Source organism: Prionailurus viverrinus, chromosome C1 (genome assembly GCF_022837055.1).
Source record: "Prionailurus viverrinus isolate Anna chromosome C1, UM_Priviv_1.0, whole genome shotgun sequence".
Taxonomy (NCBI): domain Eukaryota; kingdom Metazoa; phylum Chordata; class Mammalia; order Carnivora; family Felidae; genus Prionailurus; species Prionailurus viverrinus.
In genome coordinates, this window is record NC_062568.1 from 205,696,364 (window position 1) to 205,711,251 (window position 14,888).

The window sequence follows — 14,888 nt, forward strand, 5'->3', positions numbered from 1 at the left end:
AATAAACATTTAAAAAAAATTAAAATGAAAAGAAAAACAAAATCTTCTAGGAGTCTTGTGAAGATTGTACTCAATAAATGCGAGTCCCTCCCTTGAGGAAACGGGTTAACTAAGTCTCTCTGAAAACGGATGCAAAACATCATGGCTGACAACAACTCACAAATCCAGAGGGGTAAAGCGAGGCACCAGGGGGCCAACCCGGAGTCCAGGCAGCAAATCTTGATGCTCCCTACCTTCTCTGCCACCCCCCACCCCCGGTGACCCCCTCCCAAGAAGTTGCCCCTGGAGGGGAGAACACAGCCCTTACCTCGAGCACAGCTCACACAGGCCGTGCAGCGGCCGTCCCTGTTCAGGTAGTAGTCGGGCTCACACTGCTTCCTGCAGTCAGGTGACCCCTGGGGGCACGGCAGCCCTGGGGAAAGAAGCAGAGAAGCTCCAGGCCAGGCCGCCAGGGCAGAGGCCTCACCTCCCCACCGGTTACCGCTCCTCCCTAAAGCCACCGCCAGTTCCACCCCTTAGCGCCCAAACATGTCAGTCCGCCGCTGGCGTTACAGACGGAAGCGCTGGCGCAGAGGAGGGCCGACCTGCCCCAGGGTCCCCTGGCAGCTGGGAGAAGCCCTGGGCCTGGGGTTCCACCTCACGGGCACTGTTAAGTTCAACCTGTCAGGGTTGTTGAGCGGGTTACAGGGGTTGTGAAAATAAACGTGTGCTTAGCACACAGCAAGTGCCGGAGGGGCACTGGCGGCTGTCTTCCTGGGCAGGAGGCCTGCTTCACTGCAGGAACCGGGGAGCCATTAAGTCCCGAGACGCTGCGGAGCCTAAGCCAGCCTGAGACGCTCGCGGATCAGCGAGCAGTGCCAAACCGTTCCCTGCTCCCACTACACAGGGATGCGACACGAATCGCGTTGACACCGACGGCCTGGGGCAAAGCGGGCAGGGCGCCTTCACCTGCCCTGCGGGCTCTCCCTCCAGTCACGTACTGACAGGCCACCCGCCCACCGCTCGATTCCAAGATGGCCACATGACGCAGGTAGGCCAATCAGAATATCTCATCGCTCACGATGGGCACATGACCCCGGTAAGCCAATCAGATGCCTCAGCCCTCAGGATGGGCACATGACCCAGATAAGCCAATCAGAATACTTCATCCTTCAGACGGGCACATGACCCAAACAGGCCAATCAGAGTACATCTTCCTCACCATTCTAATTGCTTCTTAGACACATGACCCATGCCAGCCAATGAGCCCCATCTCTGAGAGTTTCACAAAAGCTCCTGGGAAATAGCCCTTCTCTTTACTTTCAGACTTCTGGTGCAAAGGGCGGTTTAAGTTCAGCGCTGCCAGGTCGTGGCAGGTGCAGGATGGGCAGGGTGCCTGAGAACGAGGTGATCCAAAGGTGAGAAGTCCGGAGACAGAGAGAAATGGACTGCTGAGGACATTCTCAGTGAATTTATGGTGCCATGGACTTCTCTGTTACTGAGCCATTTATTTCTCTTTTGTCTTGTTTGTGCCTAAATAAGTTAGGTCTGAGTGGTTACAGACTAAAGTTAAACCATGGGGTCTCAGTATTTCTTGTGCCCCCTAGTCGTTCTGGGGAAACCTGGGACACTGCTCAGGATTGTGTTTCTGAGTGCATAAAATAAAATACAAAGGATTACAAAGGAACCTAGCTATGTGAGAATACAGTTATCAGAACATTAAAATAATTTAAGATCTAGCCATATATGTGATTCTTTATAAACTCATTAATGTCTAATAAGTATGGTTTCATAGTACCGATGAACATAAATATTTCATAACAACGGTAGCAACTCTAATATAATTGCAGTATATCATGAGAATGTCTGATTTCTACTGATGGAAAAACTGCAGGTACTATGATATTATCAGTGTGTTTTGTTATCTTGATTCATAATGGAAGGAATTCATACAGGACATTTTAGTTAGAGGCTGATGAAAAATGAGTGACCTCGTTCAGTTCAGGGCCCGCCTGAAATATACCCATGGGCACTAGGGAATCCATGGACCCCAAGGCAAACCCCTGCTCTAGAACAGCATGCAAGAACCTCTGGAAAAATACTAGCTTGATGGCTAACACCCTCTTGCTCAGAAAACTTCAGTAGTTGCCCAGTGGTCTTTCAGAGAGGTAAATCTGGTCCCATCCTCCCTTGCCTAAAACTTTCAAATCCTTCTCATTCCCAGGATAGAGGCCTAGGTCCTTACTGGGTTAGGAGGTTCTGCCCGCCTAAACCCCCCCCCCTACTGTCTAATCTCTAGCCACACTGGCATCTCCATGTCCCCCAAAGGGGCCATGCTCCCTTCAGCCCCCAGGGCCTTTGCACAAGCTTGCCCTTTGCCAGGAATATTCCTCTTACCTTTTCCCTGGTAAACTCCTGCTCAGCCTTCACATCATTGTCAACGTATCGCTTTGTCAGTAACTGGGCCAGGGCCACTGTTATAAACTATCAGAGACCCATGTACCTCTCCCTCCTCCACCTAACTCTGCTGTAATCTATTTATTTTTTTTTTCAACGTTTTTATTTATTTTTGGGACAGAGACAGAGCATGAATGGGGGAGGGGCAGAGAGAGAGGGAGACACAGAATCGGAAACAGGCTCCAGGCTCCGAGCCATCAGCCCAGAGCCCGACGCGGGGCTCGAACTCACGGACCGCGAGATCGTGACCTGGCTGAAGTCGGATGCTTAACCGACTGCGCCACCCAGGCGCCCCTGCTGTAATCTATTTAATCTAGATGTGTGATCGCATTTATTTGTGGGACAAATCGTCTCAGGGTCTGAATTCCTCACATGAATGTCAGCTCCTCGAGGCTGAATCATTCCCTTTCAGCGCAGCAATGATTCCCATCTCACAGGGCCTGGCACATTTCTGACCAATACGTGCTCTGACCACCTAATCAATATGGAACTAGCCTCGCATTCTTTGTCTCCGACTCCTGCTCTGGCGTTACTGTACACGACTCAGTTCACGGGCTCTATGCTGCAGCCAACACTGTGCCGCTTGGGCTTTTCTCTAGCACCCCACCCCCTGTGTCCTGCAATGTTGTTATGGGTCGAATGCTGTTATTGGTTGAGATATGCTGAAGCCCTAACCCCCAGCATCTCAGAATATGATTTTTTTAATGTTTATTTTTGCGAGAAAGAGAGTGAGTGGGGGAGGGGCAGAGAGAGAGGGAGACAGAGGATCCGAAGTGGGCTCTGTGCTGACAGCAGAAAGCCCGATGCGGGGGCTCGAAGTCACAACCCATGAGATCATGACCTGAGCCCAAGCTGGATGCTCAACGGACGGAGCCACCCAGGCGCCCCCAGAATGCGATCTTGTTTGAAGACAGCATACTAACAAAGGTAATTAAATTAAAAGGCAATCATTGGGGTGGGCCATGATCTGCAATGACTGGGATCCTTATAAAAAGGGAGAGTGGGAATCTGGACATGAAATACACATGCACACAGGAACACAGCCGGGTAAAGACTGGAGGCATGATGTCAGCAGCCAGGAACTACCAGAAGCTGAGAGAGAGGTGAGACCGTTCCCCAGAGCCTTCAGAGGGAGCATGGCCCTACCAGCACATTGATCTTGGACGTCTAGACTCCACAACTGTGAGGCAATAAATTTCTGTTGTGTTGACCACTCAGTTTGTGGTATTTGGTTAATGAGAGCCCTAGAGAACAAATACAAATGTGCTTTGCCCAGGCTGAGGCACCTGCCCATCTGCATTTCCACCCACTGGGAACTGTGTATACAGCCAGCTCAGGATGAAATACCATCCCCTGGTGGAATTTTCCTGATCCCCATCCAGATCCCCTCTCTGGATCTCTTTAAAATCACCTCTCAGCTCCAGGGGCTGTTTGGGGTGAACTTTAGAAACCCCCTGCTGCAGGAAATCGGTTCAAGGATTTGAAGCAGACCTGAGTGACTAATCCAGTGGCAGGATTATATTTTCAGTCAATTCACCTTTATTGACTACCACCTTTGTGGTAGGCACTGACTTAGAGATAGAAGAAGGTGAGGTCCCTGCTCCTGTGGAGCTTACCCTCTAGCCTGGGGAAGAGAGGCAAGCAAGTGCAGAAAGAAATTAGCAAGTTGGGGGGCGCCTGGGTGGCTCAGTCGGTTGAGCGGCCGACTTCAGCTCAGGTCATGATCTCGTGGTCCATGAGTTCGAGCCCCACGTTGGGCTCTGTGCTGACAGCTCAGAGCCTGGAGCCTGTTTCAGATTCTGTGTCTCCCTCTCTCTGACCCTCCCCCGTTCATGCTCTGTCTCTCTCTGTCTCAAAAATAAATAAACGTTAAAAAAAAAATTTTTTTTTTAAAAAGAAAAAGAAATTAGCAAGTTGGCTTCCAGTGTGGATACAAACTTTGAGGACAATAAAGCAGGAACCAAGAGAGAGGGCAGAGGGAGAGGGGTGAGAGCTCCAGAGAGTGGGATCAGGGAGGCTGGAAGCAGGCAGCTGAACAGAGAGCTGTAGGGAGAGCACTCGAGGCAGAGGGAACTGCCAGTGCAAAGGCCCTGAGGCAGGAACAAGCATGGCTTGTGCCAAGAACAGAAAGGCCATGGTGGGGGGGGGGGGTCTGGAGTAGGCGGAGCCAAAGAATTACAACTGTTGATTCATTTCTATTTTCTTCTTTTCCCGTTTTCCACATTGATCTTCTGTAGTGAATAGCACTTTCTTCCTTTCTTTTTTTTTTAAAGTTTATTCATTTTTTTGAGAGAGAAAGCACAAGCAGGGGAGGGGCAGAGAGAAGGAGAGACAGAATCCCAAGCAGGCTCTGTGCCATCAGCATAGAGCCCAACGCGGGGCTCAAACCCATGAACTGTGAGATCATGACCCGAGCCACAATCAAGAGTCAGACACTTAACCGACTGAGCCACCAAGCTGCCCCTGGATATCACTTTCATAATCAGAAACAAAAATGGTTGAGGGGCGCCTGGGTGGCTCAGTCAGTGAAGCGTCAGACTCGATTTTGGCTCAGGTTATGATCTCACAGTTTCTGTGATCAAACTCCACATCAGGCTCCATGCGCAGAGCCTGCTTGGGATTCTCCCTCTCTCTGTCTCAAAATACATAAATAAATAAACAGAAAGAAGGAAAGAAAGAAAGAAAGAAAGAAAGAAAGAAAGAAAGAAAGAAAGAAAGAAAAGGAAGCAAGAAAAGGAAGGAAGGAAGGAAGGAAGGAAGGAAGGAAGGAAGGAAAGAAGGAAGCAAGAAAGGGAGAAAAAAGGTTGAGAAAGGCTCCAAAGCTGTGGTGGTGATGCCAGAATTGGTCCCCACGTATCCCTTTTCCCTGATCTGCCTCCAGCCACATCCCCTCTGGCTCAGGGCCCGTCGCTGACTCCAGATGTTCTCAAAGTTTGTGCTAACATTCTCACACCGCCTCTCACCTCTGGCTCAGCATCAGGCAACCTGCCCCAGCTGCTCTCGTGCCAAAAACTCCCACACTGAAAACTGCTCCATGCTGAGTCTGGGCCACCAGCTCCTCCAGCCTGCCCTCCCGGGCTTCCCCTGCACACCCCAGGCTTGGGCTGCAGCCAAATGTAAACTTCCCCATTCTTCAGCAGCCCATCCTACTCCCCTCCAGACCTTTGCACATTCTGTGCCTCTGCCCAGAGCACACCCCGTCCCTGCCTTGGCCTGGCCTATCCCTGCTCATCTCTAGGACTCCTTTAGATGCCACCTCTTCCAGGAAGACCCCCTGAATGTTCTGATCAGGTCAGGTGCCCCGGGAGTGAGTTCCCATGGCTCCCAGCAACACCATCCCAGGTTCCTTTTTTTTAATGTTTTTTTAAATTTTTATTTATTTTTGAGAGAGAGAGAGAGAGAGAGGCAGAGAATCCCAAGCAGGCTCCATGCTGTTAGTGCAGAGCCTGACACAGGACATGAACTCATGAATAGTGAGATCATGCCCTGAGCCAAAATCAAGAGTGGGACACTTAACTAACTGAGCCACCCAGGCACCCCATCACCATCCCGGGTTCTAACAGCCTGCTGCAGTAGACACATTTTGCAAGGGCTTACCACCCCACAGGCCACCCTTCTCAGAGAACTGCCCCCGGCCCACCTCTCCCCTGAGCTGTCATCTAGAGCAGTCCTGGCCTGGGGGGACCAGAGCAGAGGTGGACATCCGGACTTATCTGCACCATCAGACCCTTCCTTCTTGGGATCTGGAATTGGGGCTGAAAGATGTTTGCCAAGCGTCCCTTCAGGTGACTGAGGGAGAACAGACCAGGGAGGGGACTAAAGGCCAGCCAAGCTCGGCCAAGGGCCAGAGGGCCAGGGAGGCCTCCTCCCACTCCCCGCTGCTCACAGCCCTCGGAGAGACCCTCTGCTCCTGGGACAAGATGGGATATACTTGCCAGGCCCCAAGCAAGCCATGCTCTCTGCCTAACACCAGGCCTGGCTTCCCTTGTACCCCCACACCTGGGCAGGACTCGTACGTCTGCAGGGGAGATCCCTTCCTCTGGGAAGGGAGTCCGGGCACCAAGGGCAGATTGATCCAGGAAGTAGGGTCTAGAATAGGAAGGGGTTTGTAGCCCCCACATGGGGTCTTTGCTGATAGACTCTGCTGTCTCCTTCACTGATCTGCTCTGTCTTGGGGGTCAACACCAGCTAAGGGGGAAGAGCTCAGGTGTCTGAGTTAGCCGGCCACACTGGAGCCCCCGCTGGCTCCTTACTAGCATGTGACTGTAGGCAAATCTCTGAACCTCATCAAGTCCAAGTTTCCTCTCTGGGCTTCCTATCAGGGTTTTGGGGAGCTAATGTAGGTAAAGGGCTAGTCCTGTGGCTGGCATAGAGCACACTCCATCATCGGTAATGTTGTCCTGGTTATGAAGCAGTGAGTGAGCTCCCCGTCACTGGGGGTGTGTAAGCAGAGGGCTGGGGATCAGCTGTCAAGGATGCTACAAAGAGCATTTACAGACTGGGCAAGAGGAGAGATTCAGTGACATCTAAATTTCTCAATTGCAAAAGGCCTCCCAGTTTCCTCCCTCCAGCAACTCACCCCCGGCCAACCTTGCCACACAGCTGAGCTGAGCGCTGATTGCAGAGGGCGGGCGAAATGTCAGAAATTTCCCCCAGAGACCGAGGAAGGGGTTTTTGTGGGTTTTTCTTTTTTCCTCTTGCTTGCCGGAAGCACAGAGTCAATAAAACTCCAGCAAAATGCCCCGCCCACCACACCTCGGCATAGGTGCTCACCTACCCCCAGTCGCTGGGCCATGGAGAGGGAACATAGGGGGAGGGGAGTCCCCTTCTTCACAAGTCACAGCATCGAAGTGGAGGGAGCCGGGGACCCAGACATCACTCTGCCTCCACCCACTTCACCAGCAAGGCAGGGGTGAGGGCAGCTGGAGGGCATGGGAAGGAAGTGTCTTTCTTCCTACAGCTGGAATCATGGATCCTATGGAAAGTCACAGAGCCCTGTGGGCCACCCTGACTGCAGTTGTCCCGGGGAGAAGCAGCGTGTGAGCGGCCACACAGCACTGGGCCGGTGAGGGAAGGCTTCATGGAGGAAGGGGTGCCAGGACTGCAGCAGGGGGAGGGGGAGGGGGCGGTGCAACAGGTGCAGACAGAAGACCCAGAGACTTGAAAGCACACAGTGCGTTCAGAGGACACCAAGCACGGCAGTTCTGGTAGAAAAGCCAAAGGAAAGAGGCCGGAAAGGGGACAAGTGACATCACGACAACAACAAGGAGCAATAAACAATTGTCAGGGGGACAAAAAGCAGAGCAGATGAAAGGGGGGTGGGAGGAGCAGCGTGGCTCTGTGGCCTGATTGTGTGTCTCCCCCCCCCCCCCCCCCCCCCCGCCAGATCCATGCGTTGAAGGCCTTATTCGGAGAGAGAGAGTCTTTAGGAGGTCATCAAGGTTAAATGAGGTCAGAAGTGGGGGCGCTCAATCGGTTAAGCGTCTGCCTTAAGGGTCGGGTCACAATCCTGCGGTTCACAGGTTCGAGCCCCGCTTCAGGCTCTCTGCTGTCAGCATGGAGCCCGCTTCGGATCCTCTGTCCCCCCTTTCTCTGCCCCTCCTCTGCTCACACCCTCTCTTTCTTTCAAAAATAAATGAACACTAAAAAACAAAAGAAAAAATGAGATCATAATGGCGGAGCCCTGATCTGATAGGATTGGCGGCCTTATAAGGAAAGAAGAAAGATAGATCTCTCCTCTCTCTCTCTCTCTCTCTCTCTCTGTCCTCCAGCCATGACAAGGGGGGCTGTCTGCAAGCCAAGAAGAAGAGGAGGCTTCTCACCAGAAACCAAACCTTGCTGGAAACCTGGCCTTGGACTTTCTAACCTCCAGAACAGTGAGGAAACACCTGTCTGTTGTTGAAGCCCCCCCGGTCTGTGATGTTCTGTTCTGGCCGCCAGAGCGGACTGAGGTAGAGGGGGACATGGATGGGGTGGAAGAAGGACTGGGGAAGGGGGTGAAGGAAACAGAAGGGGGAGGGGTGGGCAGGTAAGAGAGCAGCGAAGGGATGGGGGGGATGGGCAGGTATATGTCTGGGGGTGGGGCTGGCCAGTTAGGCACTGGAGTCCCAAGATCTAGCACAGGCACCCACCTGATGCACGCACCTCAAAACCCATACTAAACCACAACATAAAAGTGAGAAAATCCAATAAAGGTCTATTTCTTTTCCCCACCGTGACTACTCTGAATCATTTTCGGAAAACCAAAATATCAAATTCTTTCCCCAAATGCTTTTCACGGTCCTTTGGTGGCGCAGGGCTCGGCCTGTCCTCACGGTGGAGAAAAGAGGCTGCGTGCAGGTCTCCGGATGGACGGACTGAGGTTCCCGCCTGGCTCGGGCCACTTACCCTCGGTGACTTTGTGCATCGTGGCCTGTCGCCACCCTCCAGACAGCAATGCTGGGAGGCTTAGAGGATGGGCAGGTGGCCCCCCACCCATCCTGAAGGTCACTCACCCCCACTGCCAGTGGCCTGTGGGCCTCCGAGCATGAGGCAGTTCTCGTGAACCAGGCACGTACAGCCCTCACAGCCTCCGCTGCCAGAACTCATATCTTTCCCCCTCAAGACTCTGCCACCAGAGGTCAGAGACCACGGTTCAGCTCTATCTCAAGCCCCGCCCCACGAAGGCCCCTGGATGTGCCTTGGGAACTTGCGATAACAACCACAGCACCTGGCGGTGCCTCCCGACCCTGTTCTGCTGGCTCGAGTCTTTGGGCCTAAGCATCACCCGAAGAGTGGGGATGGGCAGGCTGATGATCTACTCAGAGCCTATCACTGTGCTGAGGGAGGGTGAGCCTTCCAGAAATGTGCGCTGAGCAGGGAGCCTGGTTCCAGAGAGATCTACAGTTCAGGGGGCCCGGGGGATAAACACACATTCTGGGCTGAAAAACATGAGGACCACAAAGGGCTTCTAGGCCCAGAAATGAGGGGCGGCCAGGGGGTGTCGAGAGCCCAGGCTCTGGGGTCACAGAACCCTGGGCTCCAGCCCCGGCCAGCTCCACCATTCCCCAGTTCTGTGACCTTGGGCCAGTTACCTTATCTTATAGCACCCCTAACAGCCTCGTCTGCAAAGTAGGAATGATAAAGGATGCTTGTGGGGATCTTATGAGGTCATGCAATGCATGTGAAGGTCTCAGGCCAGTGCATGTATTGTATAAGTTCATAAGGGGCACTAAAAACAAAAACTCAGAGGGCTGGCCTTCAGGAACCTATAGCCAACAGGGCAATGTGGGCTCCCATCTTGCCACTCGCCAATTCCCCCTGGAATTTTATAACTTGAGGACAAAAATCCCCCCTTGTCCCCAGCACCCCCGCTCACCCACGGGGCAGCAGTAACAGCACCTACCGGCAGTTTTGTCGTGATGGTGGCCAGGGTCTCCAGCATAGACGTCCCTCGGAACTCGATCCTGGAGGACGGGATAAATTGGTGAGACCGGGCCGGTCCCAGACACGCATCCTCTCTCCTGCCCCTCAGGTCCCAGGAGGCCTGGTCTCCACTCATCGTCAAGGCCAGGCCTGAGACACAGCCTCAAGTTTTAGAAGGCAATCGGGACAGAAATAACCGATTTCACATCTGCCTCAAATGCACCCCAGCTGGGGGGGGGGGGGGGGGGCGCGGGTGATGGCAACTCCAGCCTTCCATAACTCAGCCCCGAACCCGGGGTCTCCCCTGACTCGCTCTTCTCATGCTCACATTCAACCCAGCAGCAAACTCTCTCCCTCTCTCTCTCTCTCTCTGCCTCTTTGGACCAATGTCCTCACCTCCTCCACCTGGTCCCAGTCCCCATCCTCTCTCCCCAGCATTAATTAATTCAGTTGCCTCCTACCTGGCCTCTGGCATGGACCCAGCAATACAGATTTCTAGGAAATTTGTTTTTTGAAGTCTCACACGCTTACACAGAAACGTGCACAGACCTCAGATGCATACCCACTGAATTTTTACAGTGTGAACACGTCTTGCAGTCAGCACCCAGATCAAGCCACAGGACATGGGCAACACCCCAGCACCCTCCCTCAGGCCTCTCCCATGCACTACACACAAAAGGTGCCCGCTAACCCAGCTCCTACGCCATTGATTTGTTTGGTCACCTTTGGAGCTTGACGTAGGATAGAATCATTTCTGTTCTCTTGCAACTGGCTTCTTCAACTCAACATCATATTGTGAGACTCACCCACATTGTTGCAGATGGCGGCCATTCATTCAGGTTCATTGCTTTGTAGTACATCGCGTGAACATGCACAATGTACTGCTCCATTCTACTCTTGATGGCCCTTGGGGTTGTTTCCACTTTTGATTGTTATGAATAATTCCACTAGGAGCATTCCTATACATATATCTTGGTGCACAAATGTATGCATTTCTATTGGATATATACGTAGGGGGCAGAATTGCTGGGTTGTAATGTATGCTCAGCCTTGATAGACTCTTCATACGGTTTTCCAAACTGGACCGACACTTCACTATAGTTTAGAAGTGTTGCAGTCACTCTACATTCTTGTCAACATTTGGTATTACCGTTGGGCTACCGGGGTGGCTTGGTCGGTTAAGCGTCCGACTCTTGATTTCGGCTCAGGTCATGATCTCGAGGTTCTTGAGTTCGAGCCCCACATGGGGCTCTGCACTGACAGTGTGGAGCTTACTTGGGATTCTCTCTCCTTCACTCTGCCCCTCTCCCCTCGCACTCTCTCTCTCCTCTCAAAAACAAATTAACATTAAAAAATTAGATTGTCTGACCTTTCTCACTGATGGGTGGGAAATCTTTATATACTCTGGATACAGGCCCTTTGGTATTGGGAAATATCTTCTCCCAATTCTATGGCTTGCCTTTTCAGTTTCTTAAGGGAGAGTTTTGATGAACAAAAGTTCTTAGTTTTGTTTTTTGATCTTTTTAAGATTTTTATTTTTAAGTAATCTCTACACCCAGGGCACTGGGTGGCTCAGTGGGTTAAGCATCTGACTTCGGCTCAGGTCATGATCTCATGGTTCATGAATTCGAGCCCCACATCAGGCTCTCTGCTGTCAGTGCAGAACCTGCTTTGGATCCTCTGTCTCCTCTCTCTCTGCCCCTCCCCTGCTCATGCGTGCTCTCTCTCTCTCTCTCTCTCTCTCCCAAAAATAAATAAACATTAAAAAAATTTTAAGTAATCTATACACCCAGAGTGGGGCTCAAACTCACAACTCTGAGATCGAGTCACCGCCCCCAGAAGTTCTTAGTTTTAATGAGGAGCAATTTATCAGTCTTTTCTTTCACGGTTAATGTCCTATGTAAGAAATACTTGCCAGCCCGCTGTCATACAGATGCTCTCCCACATTATCCACTAGATGCTATCGTTTAACCTGCCATAGGTAGGTTTCATTTTGGCGCATGGTGTGAAGTAGAGGTCAAGACTCGCTTTTTTCTGGAACATGCATTTTTAACAAGTTCCCCATAGGTTTCCAGGGCTCTTTGAAAGTTAAGCCCCTTTGTTAGAGGGGGCTCAAGAGAGGAAATTCTCTGCTGACATCCTGGGGGAGGAACTTTGTCCTGGTTGAATGAAAGCAGAGCAGAAACCAGGTTTCTAGACTTCGGGAAGGGAGGCGGGAGGGAGAGGGGAGAGGGAAGGAGGGAGCTGTGTCCCACCTCTGTATCTGCAGCCTCCCAGATGGTGCCTGCCATCTGGCCTGATGGATGAGGATGAAAGGGCTTTCTTGGATTGGGGCGGCGGGGGGAGCAGAAGCCACAGGGGGAGAGGCCTGGCTGGCCTCAGGGCTTCCCTACTCTCTTCTCCAGACAAGGGAACAGTGAAAACTAAGAAATATTTCCTTTGTGGTCAGAGAGCAGGAGGAGGCCAGCGTGGCAGGACAGTGGACACACGGAGCATCGATTACATTTTCCTTGTTTCTTTTTTTTTGCACATCTGAAACGTCACCAGGTACATGGGAAATAACAAATATAACGTGACGTTTGTGCAACACTAGTCACATGGCACTTATGTGCCTCCTTTCTCATTTAATCCAGAGCCCCAGGCCTTGAGGACCCTCTCTTCACCCACCCACACCCAGCCTCCTCCCTCCAGCAGGATCCCATTCTTCTCAAGGAGAGTGGGGAGCTCCTGGGAGCCTCTCTAGGAAGAGAGACCTGCCAGGACAACCCCGGTCTGACCCACAGCATTTCACCCAGTGAGCCTGGAAGCCTACAGGTGGGGTGGAGTCGGGTGCGAGGGTTCAGGCCTGCTAGGCCTGCTGAGTGTGGGGAAAATTCTGGGTCTCTGGCCTGGGTTTTCCCCTCCTGGCTGCCTGCTCATCTCATTGATAACTATGGACTCTGGAGGAGATGTAGGTCCAGCCCCTGCTCTGTTTCCAGGGTCTGGGGGGGACAGCTGATGGGAGCCTGAATTCTTCTTCTTCACTTCCTGCCAATCCTGGGTCAGTGGAAGGGAATAGGGAACCCATGGTATTGCATATCACTGCCCCCCTACTCCCAGTCACCCATCATCCACCCCATGTTACAGATGGGGACACTGCAGCTCAGAGAGGTGCAGTCACCCACCCGAGGTCACACAGCAACTAAACGCACAGATGATATTTGAGCTTCACCATATCCCCAGTTCTCTTCCCCTCTCTGGCCCACAGGCTGCCCATCTATAAAAGAAAAACAGTCTATTGTGCTGAGAAGGATATCCTGCCACATTCGTGGTCTTTCTAACAAAACTCCATAATCTGAATCAAATCATGAGGATACATCAGATAAACCCAAACTGAGGGACTTTCTATAAAACAACTGGCCTGGACTCTTTGCATGAAAGACAAAGAAGAGTTGTGGAATGTTCCAGAATAGGGAGACTAATGAGACATGGTGGCTGAATGCAATGTCTGCATTGGATTCTGAATCTGGGTGGGGCTATGAAGGAGAATATTGAGATTGCTGATGACATTTGAATACGTACTTTGTATCTGATTCTGTCCTATCAGTGTTGAAAGCCTGAATCTTATAACCTGTTTATCTAAGAGGTGTCCTTGTTGTAGAAGAACCTGCTGAAATATTTAGGGGTAAAAATTCAAAATGTCTGCAACTAACTTGCTAATGGTTTAGCAAAAGAAAATGGAAATAGGAAGAAGGAGGAGGAGGCGAAGGAGGAGGAGAGGAAGAGGAAAAGGAAGGAGAAGAAGAGGAGGAGGAGGAGGAGGAGGAGGAGCAGGAGGAGGAGGAGGAGCAGGAGCATACATCGTCAGAGAGAAATAAAGCAATTGTACAAAACCACACGTGTCAATAATAGGTGCCCGGGAAACAGACGGCAACAATTTTCAGCGATAAACCTGTGTAAATCCATGGCTGCCGCCGCCAGGGGGCGCTGCCCTCTCGCGGTCCACAAGGTCGGTGGGACCTCAGCCAGGATGCGGTGAGAGAAGTCGAGGTCGTGGTGGCGGGGTTCCCTTGGGGGGCTTACGGGGAAAGGGGCATAGGCGGAGCCCAGGTAGGGGCACAGCTCAGGGCCAGCCCCCAGCATCCACCGCAGATGCCCCAGGCAGCTGTGGCTGGCCGTCTCTGGCAGAGACACTAGGGGAATTTTCTTGCCTATGATGTCATGACTCTGCAAGTGCCCAGAAAATGGGGCCAGTGCGGTGCACACGTGTGGTAGAAGTAACAGCAGTAATTGAATCCAGCAGCCCTTGTGAGACCCTCCTACCGCGAAAACTAGTCTCAGAGAGGAGAACGAGCTGCCCAAGGCGGCACCTTGTGGCAGGGCAGGATCTGGGTCCAGGTCAGCTGACTCCAGACCACTCCGTGAGTACATCCAGTGCCCACGGAGCACCAGAGAGCCGACGGGGCCCCCAAACAGCCTCTAGGAGCTGTCTCTCCGGTAGGGGAGACAACCGCACCTTCCCAGGGTATACCCAGCTCGTAAACTAGAGAGAGCTGGCATCTGGGGTCCTGGGCTTCACCTCGGCGACACTGTGATCTCCCAAAGCTTGCACAGCCCTCACCTCTGGGCCTGCTCGTCACTCTCCTCCTCCCGCCATCTCCCCACCTGCCCCCATGTCCCCTGTTGCCCTGCACCACTGCCCATTCACACAGGTCATTTACCTCAGCACAACGCAGCCCCGAGAAGGCTGACCCTCCGAATACTGGGGCCCCAACAATCCCCGCCGGCCATGGGCCCAGACCCCGGATGGCCCATCAGTTCCTGCCGCCCCTGGGGAACTGGCCCTGGCCTTGGAAGAGAAGGGGCGTCAGAAAGGGGAGAGTGGGAGGGGGAAGCCCGGGGACTGGAAGGGGGGCTTTTGGGTGGGGTTCCCCAGCAGGGTGGAGGCAGAGCGAGGTGTCCACAGGGTAACGAGCTGTGCAACCCGAGGCCTGTGGCGGCCCGACCTTGGAGGCATCAAGATAAAAAGAGGGTGGCCCGAAACCTTCCCATTTCTAAACCTGCCTATT

The 14,888-nt window shown here is 52.5% G+C and overlaps 1 protein-coding gene across 2 annotated transcripts in view; it reads right to left on the bottom strand.

Annotated features, from left to right (window-relative positions):
- TNFRSF8 (TNF receptor superfamily member 8) overlaps positions 1–14,888 on the bottom strand; it is a 76,284-nt gene that overhangs the window by 52,873 nt on the left and 8,523 nt on the right. The window contains exons 2-3 of one of the 2 annotated variants that reach the window (XM_047868748.1): positions 9,821–9,881; positions 308–412 (exon numbers count right to left, since the gene is read on the bottom strand). In XM_047868748.1, the coding sequence (XP_047724704.1) occupies positions 308–412; positions 9,821–9,881 (166 nt within the window). Of the gene's footprint in view, positions 1–307; positions 413–552; positions 717–9,820; positions 9,882–14,888 lie in introns of those variants that run through there. The other variant, XM_047868749.1, reaches the window with a different exon arrangement.